At 44.2% G+C, this 13,737-nt stretch overlaps 1 protein-coding gene across 1 annotated transcript in view; it reads right to left on the reverse strand.

Annotated features, from left to right (window-relative positions):
• The window catches only part of MEI1 (meiotic double-stranded break formation protein 1), a gene marked incomplete at both ends in the record, with an annotated part of 68,757 nt that extends 57,470 nt beyond the window's left edge, over positions 1-11,287 (reverse strand). Inside the window, 8 exons of the mRNA XM_081248088.1 lie at positions 122-236; positions 1,074-1,204; positions 2,415-2,618; positions 3,143-3,248; positions 4,540-4,613; positions 6,671-6,721; positions 7,783-7,906; positions 11,117-11,287. Coding sequence (XP_081104214.1) covers positions 122-236; positions 1,074-1,204; positions 2,415-2,618; positions 3,143-3,248; positions 4,540-4,613; positions 6,671-6,721; positions 7,783-7,906; positions 11,117-11,287 — 976 coding nt within the window. The remainder of the gene's footprint in view (positions 1-121; positions 237-1,073; positions 1,205-2,414; positions 2,619-3,142; positions 3,249-4,539; positions 4,614-6,670; positions 6,722-7,782; positions 7,907-11,116) is intronic.
• Positions 11,288-13,737: the final 2,450 nt, after the last annotated feature.

The raw sequence follows: 13,737 nt of genomic DNA on the forward strand, positions 1-13,737 counted from the left end.
ACAGGCCACCAAGCCTCCCTCCAGTATGCATATCCAAGAACTCCCAACAAGACTGCTGCTGCTGCTACTCAAGTCACAACTCTGGGGTCCTCAGAGGAGAAAGTTAGAAGGGGCCTCCTACCTGGGATGTCAGCATGGATGAAGGCTGGGGCGTGCTTCGCTGGCGAGTGGACCAGTACTGCAGTTATACAGTGGGCACTGGCCACCTGCAGAGTCTCATCTCTGGAAAGGAGAAGCTGGAGAAACAGGCAGCAAAATGTGTCACAGTCACACCACTGACAGGACCAGAGGGAAGCAGCCTGAATGCCTCAGGGCAGGAGCCTGATTTGTCTCTGAGCCCCTCACACACTACTGGTGCCAGGCATAAGGGTGGTACTCAGGGAGGGCGGTTATAGGTTATGGAAAGGAGTCTCTGTCAACAGCAGCAGGAGAGAAACAGAACAAAAGAACACAATGGGACTCAAAGAACACTAACATCGTCCCCAAGAAGGGCTCAGGCCTTCACTGACAAAAGTACTTCCACAGCCCTCATCTGGTTTTGATGTTTCAACAAGCCTGGGACATAAGGGAAGGTTCTACTAGGAGCCTTGCTTCAAAGAATGTGCAGAAAAGAGTTAACATTGCAGGCCTGAGACTGTTATCCTTAGCAAGTCCTGCCTGCAAGGTTGGCCACTCACTGGGTTTGGGAAGTTGAATTTCAGGAGGGTCCCCAACCCTCCAAGAACTGGTAAAAGTGGCTCACTGTGACTGAACTATTTGCACAAGCAATGCAGTTCATGCTGAACCCACCCCTACTTTCTTTCTGGGCATCTAGAATTTTGGTATGTGCTAGGCAGAGGGTGCCTCTATAACCAGCCAGCTCCCAATTAAAACCTTGGGCACAGGTTTTAACTTATCCTTTCATGACTGAAAGAAAACCAACTTTGAGCCTTCTAATAGCATATTGTTTTGGCCAGTAAGAAAATACTTAGGAAATTCTGGATAGAAGGAGTGGTAGATAAGGAAAAAGGCCCAGGAAGCATTCAGGTTCCCTTGTTATTGAACCCAGAGACCAGGAATCACAAGACAACGACCTTTTTGAGCACCAAAGGCAGTGAGGTCTCTCCTCGTGGACCCTCAACACTCTCAGTACTTTCCACCAGCGCAGATTTGTTCATGATCATGGACACAAAGAGGTCATACTTCAACAGCTGCCTCAGCAAACCTAGAAAACAAAGGGGTTGGGAAGTGAGGCAAGAGGGGCATAGGCCCCAGAATACACCCAAGGCAGCTCCTCCGACATCCCCTAGAAACTTCTTCATGTCTCCATAGATATTCCTAAGTATTTTATTCTTTTTAATGCTATTGTAAATGGGACTGTTTTCTTAGTTTCTTTTTCATATTATTTGTAGCTAGTGTATAGAAACACAAGTGATTTTGTATCCTACAATTTTACTGAATTCATTTATTAGTTTTAACGCTTTTTAGTGTAGTTTTTAGGGGTTTCTATATATAAGGTAATGTCATCTGAAAACAGAGGCAATTTTACTTCTTCCTTCCTTTACTTCTGTCTCTGATTTCTTTTTCTTGCCTAATTGTTCTGGCTAGGACTTCAAGTACTATGCTGAATAGAATCCCACCTTTTTCTTTGCAATCTCTATGAAAGCATGTACCACAATGGACTCTGTCCACATCTGTCCTCCACATTGGGCTACGAACTCCCACAGATGAGAGCCTGGGTTTGATCATCTTTATGACCCCAGAGCCCAGAACAGGGCCTGGCTCAGAATGAACACTCTCTATGTGTGGCTGAACTAGTCATAACAGAGCTCTTGGCCCAAACTGTGAAAAGAAATTGTTGTTACCCACAGACTATGCTTTTCCCTGTAGCTCCTGCTCTGAAACAGGTCCTCATCCAGTCACCGATCACAGTGCCCATTTTGCTCTATCCAAAATACGAAAGCTCCCTGCTCAAAAGCATTTGATAGATCTCGTGTATTTATGTAAGGAAGTAACAGGAGAGGCTGAAAGGGTACACTGAGCTTCAAATAACAAGCAGAGAAACTCGGACTTCACTCTGGAGGCCAGAGGGAGCCATAGATGATTTTCCAAATAGGAGACTGACAGGATGCAAGCTATGCAGTGTGAAGATTAATTTGGCAGCAAGTACAGGATGCACCAGGGCATGCAGTAAAGACCAGAGGCAAAAAAATTGCTGTCCCACTTTTCTTCCTCTTCTCCTTCCAAAGATGACATTCTTAGTATACCACACCCAACATTAGGCATCTTTCACAGTCTGTGCCTCTTATCTCCCAAACCCACAGCTTCTATCCTTTGCAAAGCAGCAAACCTCCCCACCACTAGTGAGCCAATATCTCAAATCCTCAAGCAAAACCTCAAAAGCTTTCTCTTTTCTCTCCAGTCCCATGTCTTACCCAAGCAGTTGATCTTTAGCTCCTTTGTCTGGGCACCATCCATGGTGGAAAGGAAGAGAGGACACAGTTTCTCCCGGAAATGGCCCAAAAGCATCTCAGCTGCAACTGGTGAGGAGTACAGCTTCCCATAAAGGTAGCAGACAGCAGCTTGCACCCCCTCACTGGGGTATACTAAACCTCTCAGCAGATGTTCCATCAGGTCACCTATCCAGAAAACAACCAAGGGGCCAGGGGAACCTCACAATGTCAACTGCTAGATGACACTCCAAACTATTGCCCTGAATGGAATAGTGATGGTAATCCCCTACAGTGCCCCACAATACCTTATTTCTGGGAACTTAATCAAAAGGGAAAACCAAGGCTCAGAGAAGCTAAGTGATTTACCCTTGGATAAATACTCTGTGAGATATTTATTTGCTTTTACTGATAGAAAAAAAGTGCTTCTATAGTCCAGAATTAATTCTTCCTCCCACCTGAAAGGAAGGCTCATAGTAGGTACTTAATTCTTTTGTGTTAAAAAAATGAATTGAAGGAGCCCAAGACCAGAGTTGAGAAGCACTTTTTTTCCAATTGGCCAACATAGAGCAGATTTTGCAGACGGGGAAACTAAAGCCTCGAGAAGGAAAGTAATGACTTCCCAGATGTACACAATGAATGGACCACCCAGATGGAAGTGTGATCAAAACAGGTGAAAGGGTAGTGGTAGCTCTTCCCCAGAGGTCACTCACCGTGCTCCATCACAAGCTTGTCTGCTAGAGCAGGGATCGCATCCACCAACTTGCCGAGAAGGGTCAGGGTGGCCAGGCTGCCTCGCATGGAGGGCATGTTACACAGCTACAGACAGTGAACATATTCTGCTCTATAAATTAGGATCAGGACAGATCTCCCACCAAAATTCATCTTGCCCTATCCACACCAAACCCTGTACTGCATGTGTCTCTCACCACAGTCAGTAATCAGCCTCTTTAGCTAAGTGTCTATATCCCCTATTAGACTGGGGAGCCCCGAAGGAAAGGGACTGAGTCAGATTCCTCTCAGTGTCCTCAGTACCTAGCTCAGTACATGTTTGTTAAACTAAATTAAAATTAGCATATTTTGCCTCCTATGGAGCCAGAAACTGGGAGGTGAAATTTGGGAACGTCATAAAGATGGAATTCCAGTTCATTGCAAAAAAAACTGATTATCATCATCATTATTATATCTACTATTACTGAACATTCTATTTGTCAGGTACTATGCTTGATGTTTTACAGGCAGAGTCAATAGTACATATTTCACCTTTTCTACTGACTAGCTGTAGTACCTTAAGTAAGATTCTTAACTCTTCTGGTGGGAATTAATAATAGGACCAACTTCATAGGGTTGTTGGGAGGACTAAATGAGATAGTGCATGTAAAGCACCAACATAGTGCCTAACATATAGAAAGTGCTCAAAATGGTAAGTGGCATAATCATAATGATAAATGTTGATATATATAATTATAAATTCAATCACATATTAACCACATGCAGAGTAATTATAATGACATGATTATTTAACATTATTTCTAATTAAATGTTGCTCTTGATGGTGTTAAATGAGCATTTGTCTTCCTTTTGCAAAAAAAAAAGTGACTCTGATATTATTCCTAAATCTTAAACACAATGCAGAAGCTGCCTGTTTAACTGATATCTATGACTACATTGAAGAAAGCAGGTTAAATATACCTTCTCAGTGTTTACCTTAGATGCTGATAAAAGCAAATGCCTTCAGTACAAAAGAAACCAAACAAAAATACTAAGCCAAAACATAGTGAACATATTTCCTTAATAAATTCATCAAGGAAATCTGTATTATATTTAGGAGGATACAGAGAATGGCCATGGATGATTATGCCAGAAAATGGACTTCAGCACACGGAGGCAGCATTTGGGAGATGGAAAAGAGAAGGAAAGAAGCTACAAAGAGTACCGGAGCAGAAGACCCAGGCCCTAGCTCTGGCTCTGCCACTGACTCAGTGACCTCAGGCAAGTCCCTTTTCCTCTCCAGATTTCAATCTCCCCATCTATCCAAAGAAAGGTTGACCCAGCTCTGACATCTGAGGATTCTGAGGGGTACTCAAGAACCAACAGCTACTTTACTGACCTCTTTGTGACACTCATACAGCAGGCAATGAATGGTCTGCTCTAACTTCAGCTGAGTTGTAAGCTGGATAAGGACTGAGAAGACACAATAACATTACTAATCAGAAGACAACCCATGGCCCAGAGTTCACTTTTCATAGTCCTTCTAATCAAAGTCATTTGCTTGTGTTAATCGGCATTAGTCTTTTCTATCTCCCCCATTCTTCACTATTTTTTATCAATGGTAGGCAACTAGGCTATACATTAGAATCACCTAGGAAGCTTAAAAAAAGAAACAAAAACTAACACCCAAGTCCCACCCCAGACCAATTAAATCAGAATCTCTAGATAAAGTCTAAGCATCTGGATACTTTTTTAGTTTCCCAGGTAAGTCTATTGTGAAGCCAAGGTTGAAAACTACTATGTTATTTCTACCTTTTTCCTTCCTCAGAATTTGCTACTTCATATATGAAGAAAACAGAATTAGGAGTTAGTTCCTGTGCCAATAACTGGAGATAATATTATCCCTCAACCCCAAACCCGCCCTTCTATACAATTGTTTGTGATGCTTCTGCTGGTGTCTCTGAGGAGGAGTAAAGAAGAGGCTGGCTCTACAAGTCTGGGGAAAGCTGCAGACTAGATTTGGCTGCTGCTGAGGGAAGGCTCTGCCACCTCCAGGGTAAAGAAGCATTCGAGGACAACACTCACAGAAACAGGAAGGCAGGAAGCAAACAGGAAACAGTGAGGAAGGAGCAAGTCCTTCTCCCTCTAGCTTTGCAATCTCCATCTAGTATCCACCACCTCAGTGAAGTTCCTGGGATCTGAGGAGGGTTCTGCAAGCTATGCTGGTACCAACCAGGAGCAGATGGCTTTAGGATTATAGCCCCACTCAAGAGTGGCCTTGAGGAAAATGGTGAAGGGAAATCTCCCCACCCCTGCCAGTCGTCGGACCTTCGAGGGGTACATCTGTTTGTCCACATTCTCTAGACTGAGAGATGGGCAAAAGTACATACAGATCATATTGACTTATCTGTCACAGCTGCTAGCAGTTACAGCTGCTAACTGCGTGTCTGGATAGTCATGGACCCAGCAGCAGCCAAGCAGCATCCTCTCCTCAGAGGTCTGTGTTTCATTTATGGGGTCCTTCCTCCAAACTTGTAAGTCTTAACAATTCCAACCTCTCCCTTTTTTTCCCTATCCCTAGGGGTGGAAGCTGTTTTCAAAAATTGCTACCTCAGTGAAACTTGGTTCACTTTTGCCTTCAGTTACCTAGTCAATAATTCTTTAAAGTTTTTTTTTTTCTGTTCAAATAACTTGTGTGGTTTATGTTTTGTGACTATATCCTAACTGATACAGCTCTTGCTCTTTCGGCAAGAATCCTCTCATCCCAGGGACTTCCTTAGTGACGCAGTGGATGGGAGTCCGCCTGCCAATGCAGGGGACATGGGTTTGAACCCTGGTCCAGGAAGATCCCGCATGCTGTGGAGCAACTAAGCCCGTAAGCCACGGCTACTGAGCCTGCGCTCTAGAGCCCGCGTGCCACAACTGCTGATCCCGCGTGCCTCAATTGCTGAGGCCCATGTGCCTGGAGCCCATGCTCTGCAAGGGAGAGGTCACCACAATGAGAAGGCTGCACGCCGTGGCGAAGACCCAACGCAGCCAAAAATAACATAAAATGAAATGGATAAGTTTATTATAAAAAGGAAGAAAAAGAAAAGAATCCTCTCATCCCAATGCTCTTGTCTTCCTTCTTCTTGAGTCCTTTATAGGTAAACCCAGGCACTTCCACAGCTTTAACTACCACCTATGTGCAGACAACTTCCAACCAACCAATATGAATGTAATAAAAACAGAGTTTTGTACATGTCTCTGTAACAGCACTCATCAGCCCTTGTTATTTACCAGACAATCTCTCTTCCAGATTGTAAACTCTTTGAGGATAGGGACCATGTCAGATACAACCCTAGTGTCTGATACAGTACGTGGCACAGAGTGGGTGCCCAAGAAAGAAATGCAGAATTAATGATTGACAATTGAATTTTCTTTATCTGTCTCTAAAATGGAACATTTCATAAAGGTCTCAAATAATCAAAGCTGCAATTCAGGCTAATATCCCCGGCTTCAAATGCTAGGTACACACAGTTTAATCTTACCTTCAATACAGAGGTCTGTTATACTCCCATCCTCCACATTGCATAACAGTCCTTGGAGCAGGAGGTAAGAGGGGGATGGTTAACAGATAAAAGAGAAACACATCCAGAAAGGCACACTGTGAATTCTAAGATTAACAGCAGCTTTAAGCAATGTCTCAGCTAAATTCTATCCTCAGCACCAAACCCCAGATTTTCAGTAACCCACTCTGGCTTTAAAAGGATAAAAATAGTCAGTATGGCACAGCACAAAAACTGTGTGTTCTGGAGTCTCTAACAGACCTGGGGTAAAATTCCAGTTCTGCCAGCTGTTAGCTAAGACCTCCTGAGCCTTGGAGATCATCCTCTCTCCCTTAAAAGACTGTCCTGGCAGTTAAAAGCCTGAAAAGCCTCCAGCAGAGAAAAGCACCCAATTCGAGTTAGCTCCCTTCCTCCCTAAAAGGGCTCATTCCATAGGACATTATAATTGTATTAAAAGAAGGGACCTTTTGGGCTTCCCTGGTGGCGCAGTGGTTGAGAGTCCGCCTGCCAATGCAGGGGACGTGGGTTAGTGCCCCGGTCCGGGAAGATCCCACATGCCGCGGAGTGGCTGGGCCCGTAAACCATGGCCGCTGAGCCTGCGCGTCCGGAGCCTGTGCTCCGCAGCGGGAGAGGCCACAGCAGTGAGAAGCCCTCGTATGGCAAAAAAAAAAAAAAAAAAAAAAAAGGGACCTTTTAATCCATCTCATTTTACACATGAAGAAACTAAGGTACAGAAGAGAAGAAGTAACTCAATCAGGGTCACACTCAGATCAGCAGACTCCAGATCTGACTTCTAATCCTGTTCAAAGACCACAGAGACTGGACTTTTTGAAAGATCACACATTTCCTACATTCATCTTCACACTTTTACTAACCTCTGAGCTGTGGTAAAGCCAGTTAACTTACAATCCATCGTGTATCTTAGAAAGGGGACAATTTCTTCATTATTATGATAAAACAACTTACTAGTAAGTTAAACAGTTACATCGCAAAAAGTTTAAACTATGGTTCCAAGACCATTTCTCCAAGACCCCAAAAGCAAATGTACAAGGTATACATGCAAAATTCATGCCAAGTTTTCCTTTCAATCTCACCGAAAAGCATGTTTATGAAATGGATACCGACTCTCTGATCCTGAGCCACCAGCTGTATGACCAGGGAGGCATGCCTCATGAGAGCATCTCGGAAGCCGGACAGCACGTGCTTCTTGCGCACCAACTTGGAGCAGATGAAGAAAAATATTCAATAGCAACCAAGTCTCAGCCATTCTGAACCCAAACAAGTGTAATTTCCAAATATAATTACAAGATAATACTGGTAGAATCACCTAAACTATGGAGTATGAAAAAGGGCATCATTTACACACAGGAATCCATGTGTTCATACAAAGGATTATACAAGAGTGAAGGTTCCTAATAAAGTATATTTACATAGCACTTTACTGTTCACAAATCACTCTTTGTCGACTAGCTCATTTAAGCCTAATGAGTTGGTAAAGCAAGCAAAAGCAGATATTATTATTGCCATTTTGGAGGTGAGAAAACTGAGGCTCAGACACCTGCCCAAGGACTCAAATCTAAGTATCCAACCAGGTGTTGTCCAAGGTCAGTGCTCTTTCCACAGTCTGTGAGAGTGATACTGGGGACCATTCATGAGCCTCACTGAGGTAGGTAGAGAAAAATTCATTCTTCCATTCAATGTAGATATAAATCTTCACACTCAATTCACCTCCCTATACAGGGAACTGGGTAGCAGCTGTGCAAAGTACTCAAGACAATAGCAAAACTTAGGTCAAAAAAGGGGTGTGCACCGAGGATAGAACTGGAACATGGGTACAACTGACTACATCACCCCTTCAACTGGTGAAAACTGAAGCTAAGAAAAGTGTGTTCAATAAAAGGTGGAGAAGTTGCATCTCTTATTGCCCCTAAACTGTGTAAGTCTCCTGTTCTCCTTCACCAATTCCTCCCACATAATGCATTAAGCTAGTGATCTAAATGAGTTACTCAAAAAATTTCCATGACGTTCCTTCACCTGACAGATTAAATCCAAGCTCCTTAGCTTGGATTCAAACTCTTAAAGGAACTGATCTCAACCCTGGCTCTCCAATCTCACCTCCCTCAACTGCCCTTCAAACACATTCTGATTACCTCCTCAAACTCATCCTTGCTAATCCTTGCCTCCTGGAAAAAGCTCCGCCAGTTCCTCTAGCCCAAATCTCACCCATCTTCTCAAGCGTAATTCAAATGCTTCCTCCTCTAAAGAACCTTTCCTAATTTCACTCCTTAACCCACACAGCACTTGACCACAGATATGTCCACCTTCTAAATTCCCAGGAATGCATTCTCTTATTTTCTTCCCTACCTCACTGTCTTATTCATCTCTATCTCTCACTGTCCAACAATGGCAGCCTCAGAACTCTAGCCTCAGTGATACTGCAGATGTTACCAGCTAGCCCAGCGGTTCTCAGAGTATAGTCTTTGGATCCCTGAGGGTGCCCAAAACACTTTCAGGGGATCCACAAGATCAAAATTATTTCTGTATAATACTAAGATGCTATTTGCCTTTTCCACTTATTCTCTTACAAGTGTACAGTATTTTTCAAAGGGGGCATGTCACAACAGATAAAATGCAGAAATATATGAGAACCCAGCTGTCCTCTATTAAGCCAGACATTAAAAAGATTTGCAAAAATGTAAAACAAAGACATTCCTTGCACTCTTTTTTGTTTTGAAAATAGTTATTTTTATTTTTTAACTCATTTATGCCACAGAACTGTACACTAAAATAGTAAATTGTATGTAATCAATACCAATATTTTGCCAAAATAAAAAGAATTATATTAATATGTAATGGACTATTATTTTTATAAATTTATTTATTTATTTTTGTCTGTGTTGGGTCTTTGTTGCAGTGCACGGGCTTCTCGTTGCGGTGGCTTCTCTTGTTGTGGAGCACGGGGTCTAGGCATGTGGGCTTCAGTAGTTGTGACACACGGGCTCACTAGTTGAGGCGCACAGGCTTAGCTACTTCACAGCATGTGGGATCTTCCCGGACCAGGGATCGGACCCGTGTTCCCTGCATTGGCAGGTGGATTTTCAACCACTGCACCACCAGGGAAGCCCTACTATTATTTTTAAATGAATATTTTAAACTTTTGTTATTTTTAATACAGTAAATAAACAAAAGCTCTTTGGGGGTCCTCAACACTTCTAAAAAGTGTAAAGCCAGACTTCCCTGGTGGCACAGTGGTTGAGAATCTGCCTGCCAATGCAGGGGACACAGGTTCGATCCCTGGTCGGGGAAGATCCCACATGCCGTGGAGCAACTAAGCCCGTGCGCCACAACGACTGAGCCTGTGCTCTAGAGGCCGTGAGCCACAACTACCGAGCCCACATGCCACAACTACTGAGCCCATGTGCCTAGAGCCCGTGCTCCCAACAAGAGAAGCCACCGCAATGAGAAGCCCGCGCACTGTGACGAAGAGTAGCCCCCGCTGGCCGCAACTAGAGAAAGCCCGGTAGCAACGAAGACCCAACAGAGCCAAAAATAAATAAATAAATAAAATTTTTTAAAAGTGTAAAGCCATCCCTAGAGCAAAAATTTGAGAACCGCTGATCTAGCTCATCCCCCACCCACCCACGGCAACAATTCCAGCCCTGTGACAATTCCAGCGCAGAAGGTATACTGAAGAAAAAAGTTTGTTGTTAAGTGTATTAACAAAACCCGTCTATCTACAAGGATTTAATTAGCGCCAAAGTGCCCAGCAACCGGTTAGTCATCTCCCAAACTCTTCTTGGAGGTCTCCACGGACAAAAAACTCACTGCGAAGGTGGGTAGGCATTGAAGGAACAGGCAGCCCACGCTTCAGCCAGATCTGCCTCTCAGAAAGCTCTTCCCCTTACCCCACCACTCCTGCTCTGCCGTAACTTCCACTCGTCCTGCCGCCACGGAGCCCAAGGAGCCCCCTCCTCCCATTCGAACAGTCAGAAAAGGAAGGAATAAGCCCCCAGGGTGCGCGCGCCTTGCCCTCAGGCTGAGCGGGGACTCAAATGGGAGGGAGCCTGAGCGAAGGCTAAACCCTGAAGTGGAGAGAGGGTCAGCAAAGGGCAGGGCATGGCAGCTGAGAGAAGGGCTTAAGGGAAGGTGGGAACGCGTGCCAGTGAGTCTAGGCTGGGGGCCCTGGGAGCCCCGGGTTTAGTGCGAACAGGGTAGGCCCACTCGAGGCGCAGAGCCAGGGTCTGGGCCTCCTTTGGAAAGGGGATGCTGAGCGGTCTGCGGGGTAGGCCGCCGTGGCCGGTAAGGGGGTGGGCCTGTTTAGGGGCTAGATTTAACGAGGTGGGTGGGCCCGGCTTAGTTTCGGGGAAGGTGCGTCGGGTTGAAGGGAGTTGCTCCCGCCCGGCTGGTGAGGTAAATGCCAGTTCGCACCGATACGCTAGGCTCCGGCAGCAGCTCCAGCGCACAGGCCAGGCAGAGGCGTGGGGGCACGGGCAGCAGCCAGCGCGGGTCGTGCCGGTAATGGGCCCTCTCGAAGAGCAGTGCCGCCTCTTCGTCCCTCCCGGGCCCGGGAAGGCCTGCCGCTGGCTCCCTCACAGCCATCTCTCCGCTCGCGTTCTACCACGGCAGCACCTTTTCCCGCGTAGTTCACGCGCAAGCGCACTTGACAGAGCTCGACGCGGGCGCGTGGGGAGAAGGGTAATGCGCCTGCGCGAACCGAATGCCAGTCAGTCTCAGGAGAGCAGCGGCCCCTGTGGGCTGGTGACGCGCCGCAGGAGTCGGAAGAGCGTACCTCTAAGTCCCAAGCTGTTTGCTCTTGGAGCCTGCAGGAATTTGTCTTTACCACGCCGAAGGTTGAAAAGCATTTATAAAGACTCTGTTATTAGCCTGGAAAAAGTAAGAAAAGGAAACAATCTATTTGTGGTATTTAAAAAGTAAACGATCTCAGGGATTCTTATCGAAAAACTATCAGCACTATTATTTTAAATTTACGTGGCACCTTTCAAACAATCGAAGGTGACACCTTTCTTTCAGAGATTCTAAGATGGTCCCCTTAAAATATCGTCTCACAGAGGGCTGCACAGTACTTGCGATTTTGTGAGCGCAGAAGGTATACTGAAGAAAAAAGTTTGTTGTTAAGTGTATTAACAAAACCCGTCTATCTACAAGGATTTAATTAGCGCCAAAGTGCCCAGCAACCGGTTAGTGTTAAAGGAGATAAGTTCAAGAGATGTTTTCTACATTCAGAAGCAGTGCGACGGAGTAGAAAAAGTGCTTTCCATGGCAAAATAATTAGGAAAACAATGGTTTATTTTTAATGGAGTATTACGAACTGATTCTTGAGAAAAGTAGATATTAACATGGAAAAATCCTCATTAAAATGCTAAGTGTACAAAAGATGCAGAATTATATACATAAGTATGTAAAATAAATAAGCAAACATTTATTCAACACCAGTAAATTATATTATAGCAGTAATATATGTTCAGTGAAGAAAATAGAAGAAAAAATAATATTTTGATATATTTTCTTCTAGTCTTTTTCTATACCTTTTTACAACAGCAACATACAAAGGTGTGTAAACTTTTCTCAGAAAAAATATATCATGTACATCTTCCATATAATTAAACATTATTCTATGTTTATTTTTTTAATGTCAACAAATTATGTATTCTTTTCAACAAAATTTGGAGCCAGGAACTCTGCTAGGATCTAGAGGATTCAAAAGTGAGCAAGAGACAGTCCCTGTCCTCAAGGAACTAGAACTAGTCAAGGAGAAAGAGAAGCAAATTATTACAATTGGGTACATTTGTATTAGTTATCTATTGCTGCATAACAATCCATGTAATGGATTGAATGGTGACCCTCAAAAAGACATCTCCATGTCTTCTGTGGACTGAATTGTGTCCCCCAGATTCAGATATTGAAGTCCTAACCCCTAATGTGACTGTATTTGGAGATAGGGCCTTTAAGGGGGTAATTAAGTTTAAATAAAGTCATAAGGGTGACACCCTAATCCAGTAGGATTGGAGGCCTTATAAAAAGAGGAAGAGAGAAAGACCTATCTCTCTCTTTATGTACAGGCATTGAGGAAAGGCCATGTGAGGACATAGTGAAAAGGTGACCATCTCTAAGCCAGGAAGAGAGCTCTCACTAGAAACCAAATTAGCCAAAACCTTGATCTTGAACTTCTAGCCTATAGAACTGTGAGAAAATAAACTTCTGTTGTTTAAGCCACCCATGCTGTATTATTTTGTTATAGCAGCTGGAGCAAACTAATGTAACGTCCAAAATCCCCACAACCTGTAAATTACCTTTTTTCCAAAGGATCTTTACAGTTGTAATTAAGGATCTTGAATTGAAGATATCATCCAGAGTATCCAGTGGGCCCTAAATCCAATGATCACTGTCTGAGAAGAGACACACAGAGTAAAGGAGGAGGCACTGTAACCACGGAGGCAGAGATTGGAGTGATGGTGCCACAAGCCAACAAATGCCTGCAGCCACCAGAAGCTGGAAGAGACAGGGAACGGATTGCCCTCTAGAGCCTTTGGTAGCAGTGTAGCCCTGCTGACATCTTGATTTCATTCAGACTTCTGGCCTCCAGAACAGAGAGAATAAATTTCAGTTGTTTTAAGCCACCAAGTTTGTGGTAATTTGTTACAGTAGTCATAGAAAACTAACACACCCCAATATTTAGCAGCTTAAAACAACAAACATTTATTATCTTATAGTTTCTGTGGATCAGGAATCCAGGCACGGCTTAGCAAGGTGACCCTGGCTCAAAGTCTCTCATGAGGCTGTACTCGTCTCAAGGCTCACTAGGGCCAAAGGATCTGCTTCCAAGTTCACTCAAATGATTGGTGGCAGGATTCATTTCCTCAAAGGCTGCCGGACTGAGGGCCTCACTTTCTTGAGAGCTGTTATCCAATGGCCGCCTCAGTTCCTTGCCACATGTGCCTTTCCATAAGGCAGTGCCCAAAATGGAGGACAGCTTCCCTCAGGGAACAAGCAAGAGAATTGAGAGAAGGCACCCAAGATGGAAGCTACAG

The sequence above is a fragment of the Mesoplodon bidens genome (genome assembly GCF_964165515.1).
Source record: "Mesoplodon bidens genome assembly, chromosome: 11".
Taxonomy (NCBI): Eukaryota; Metazoa; Chordata; class Mammalia; order Artiodactyla; family Ziphiidae; genus Mesoplodon; species Mesoplodon bidens.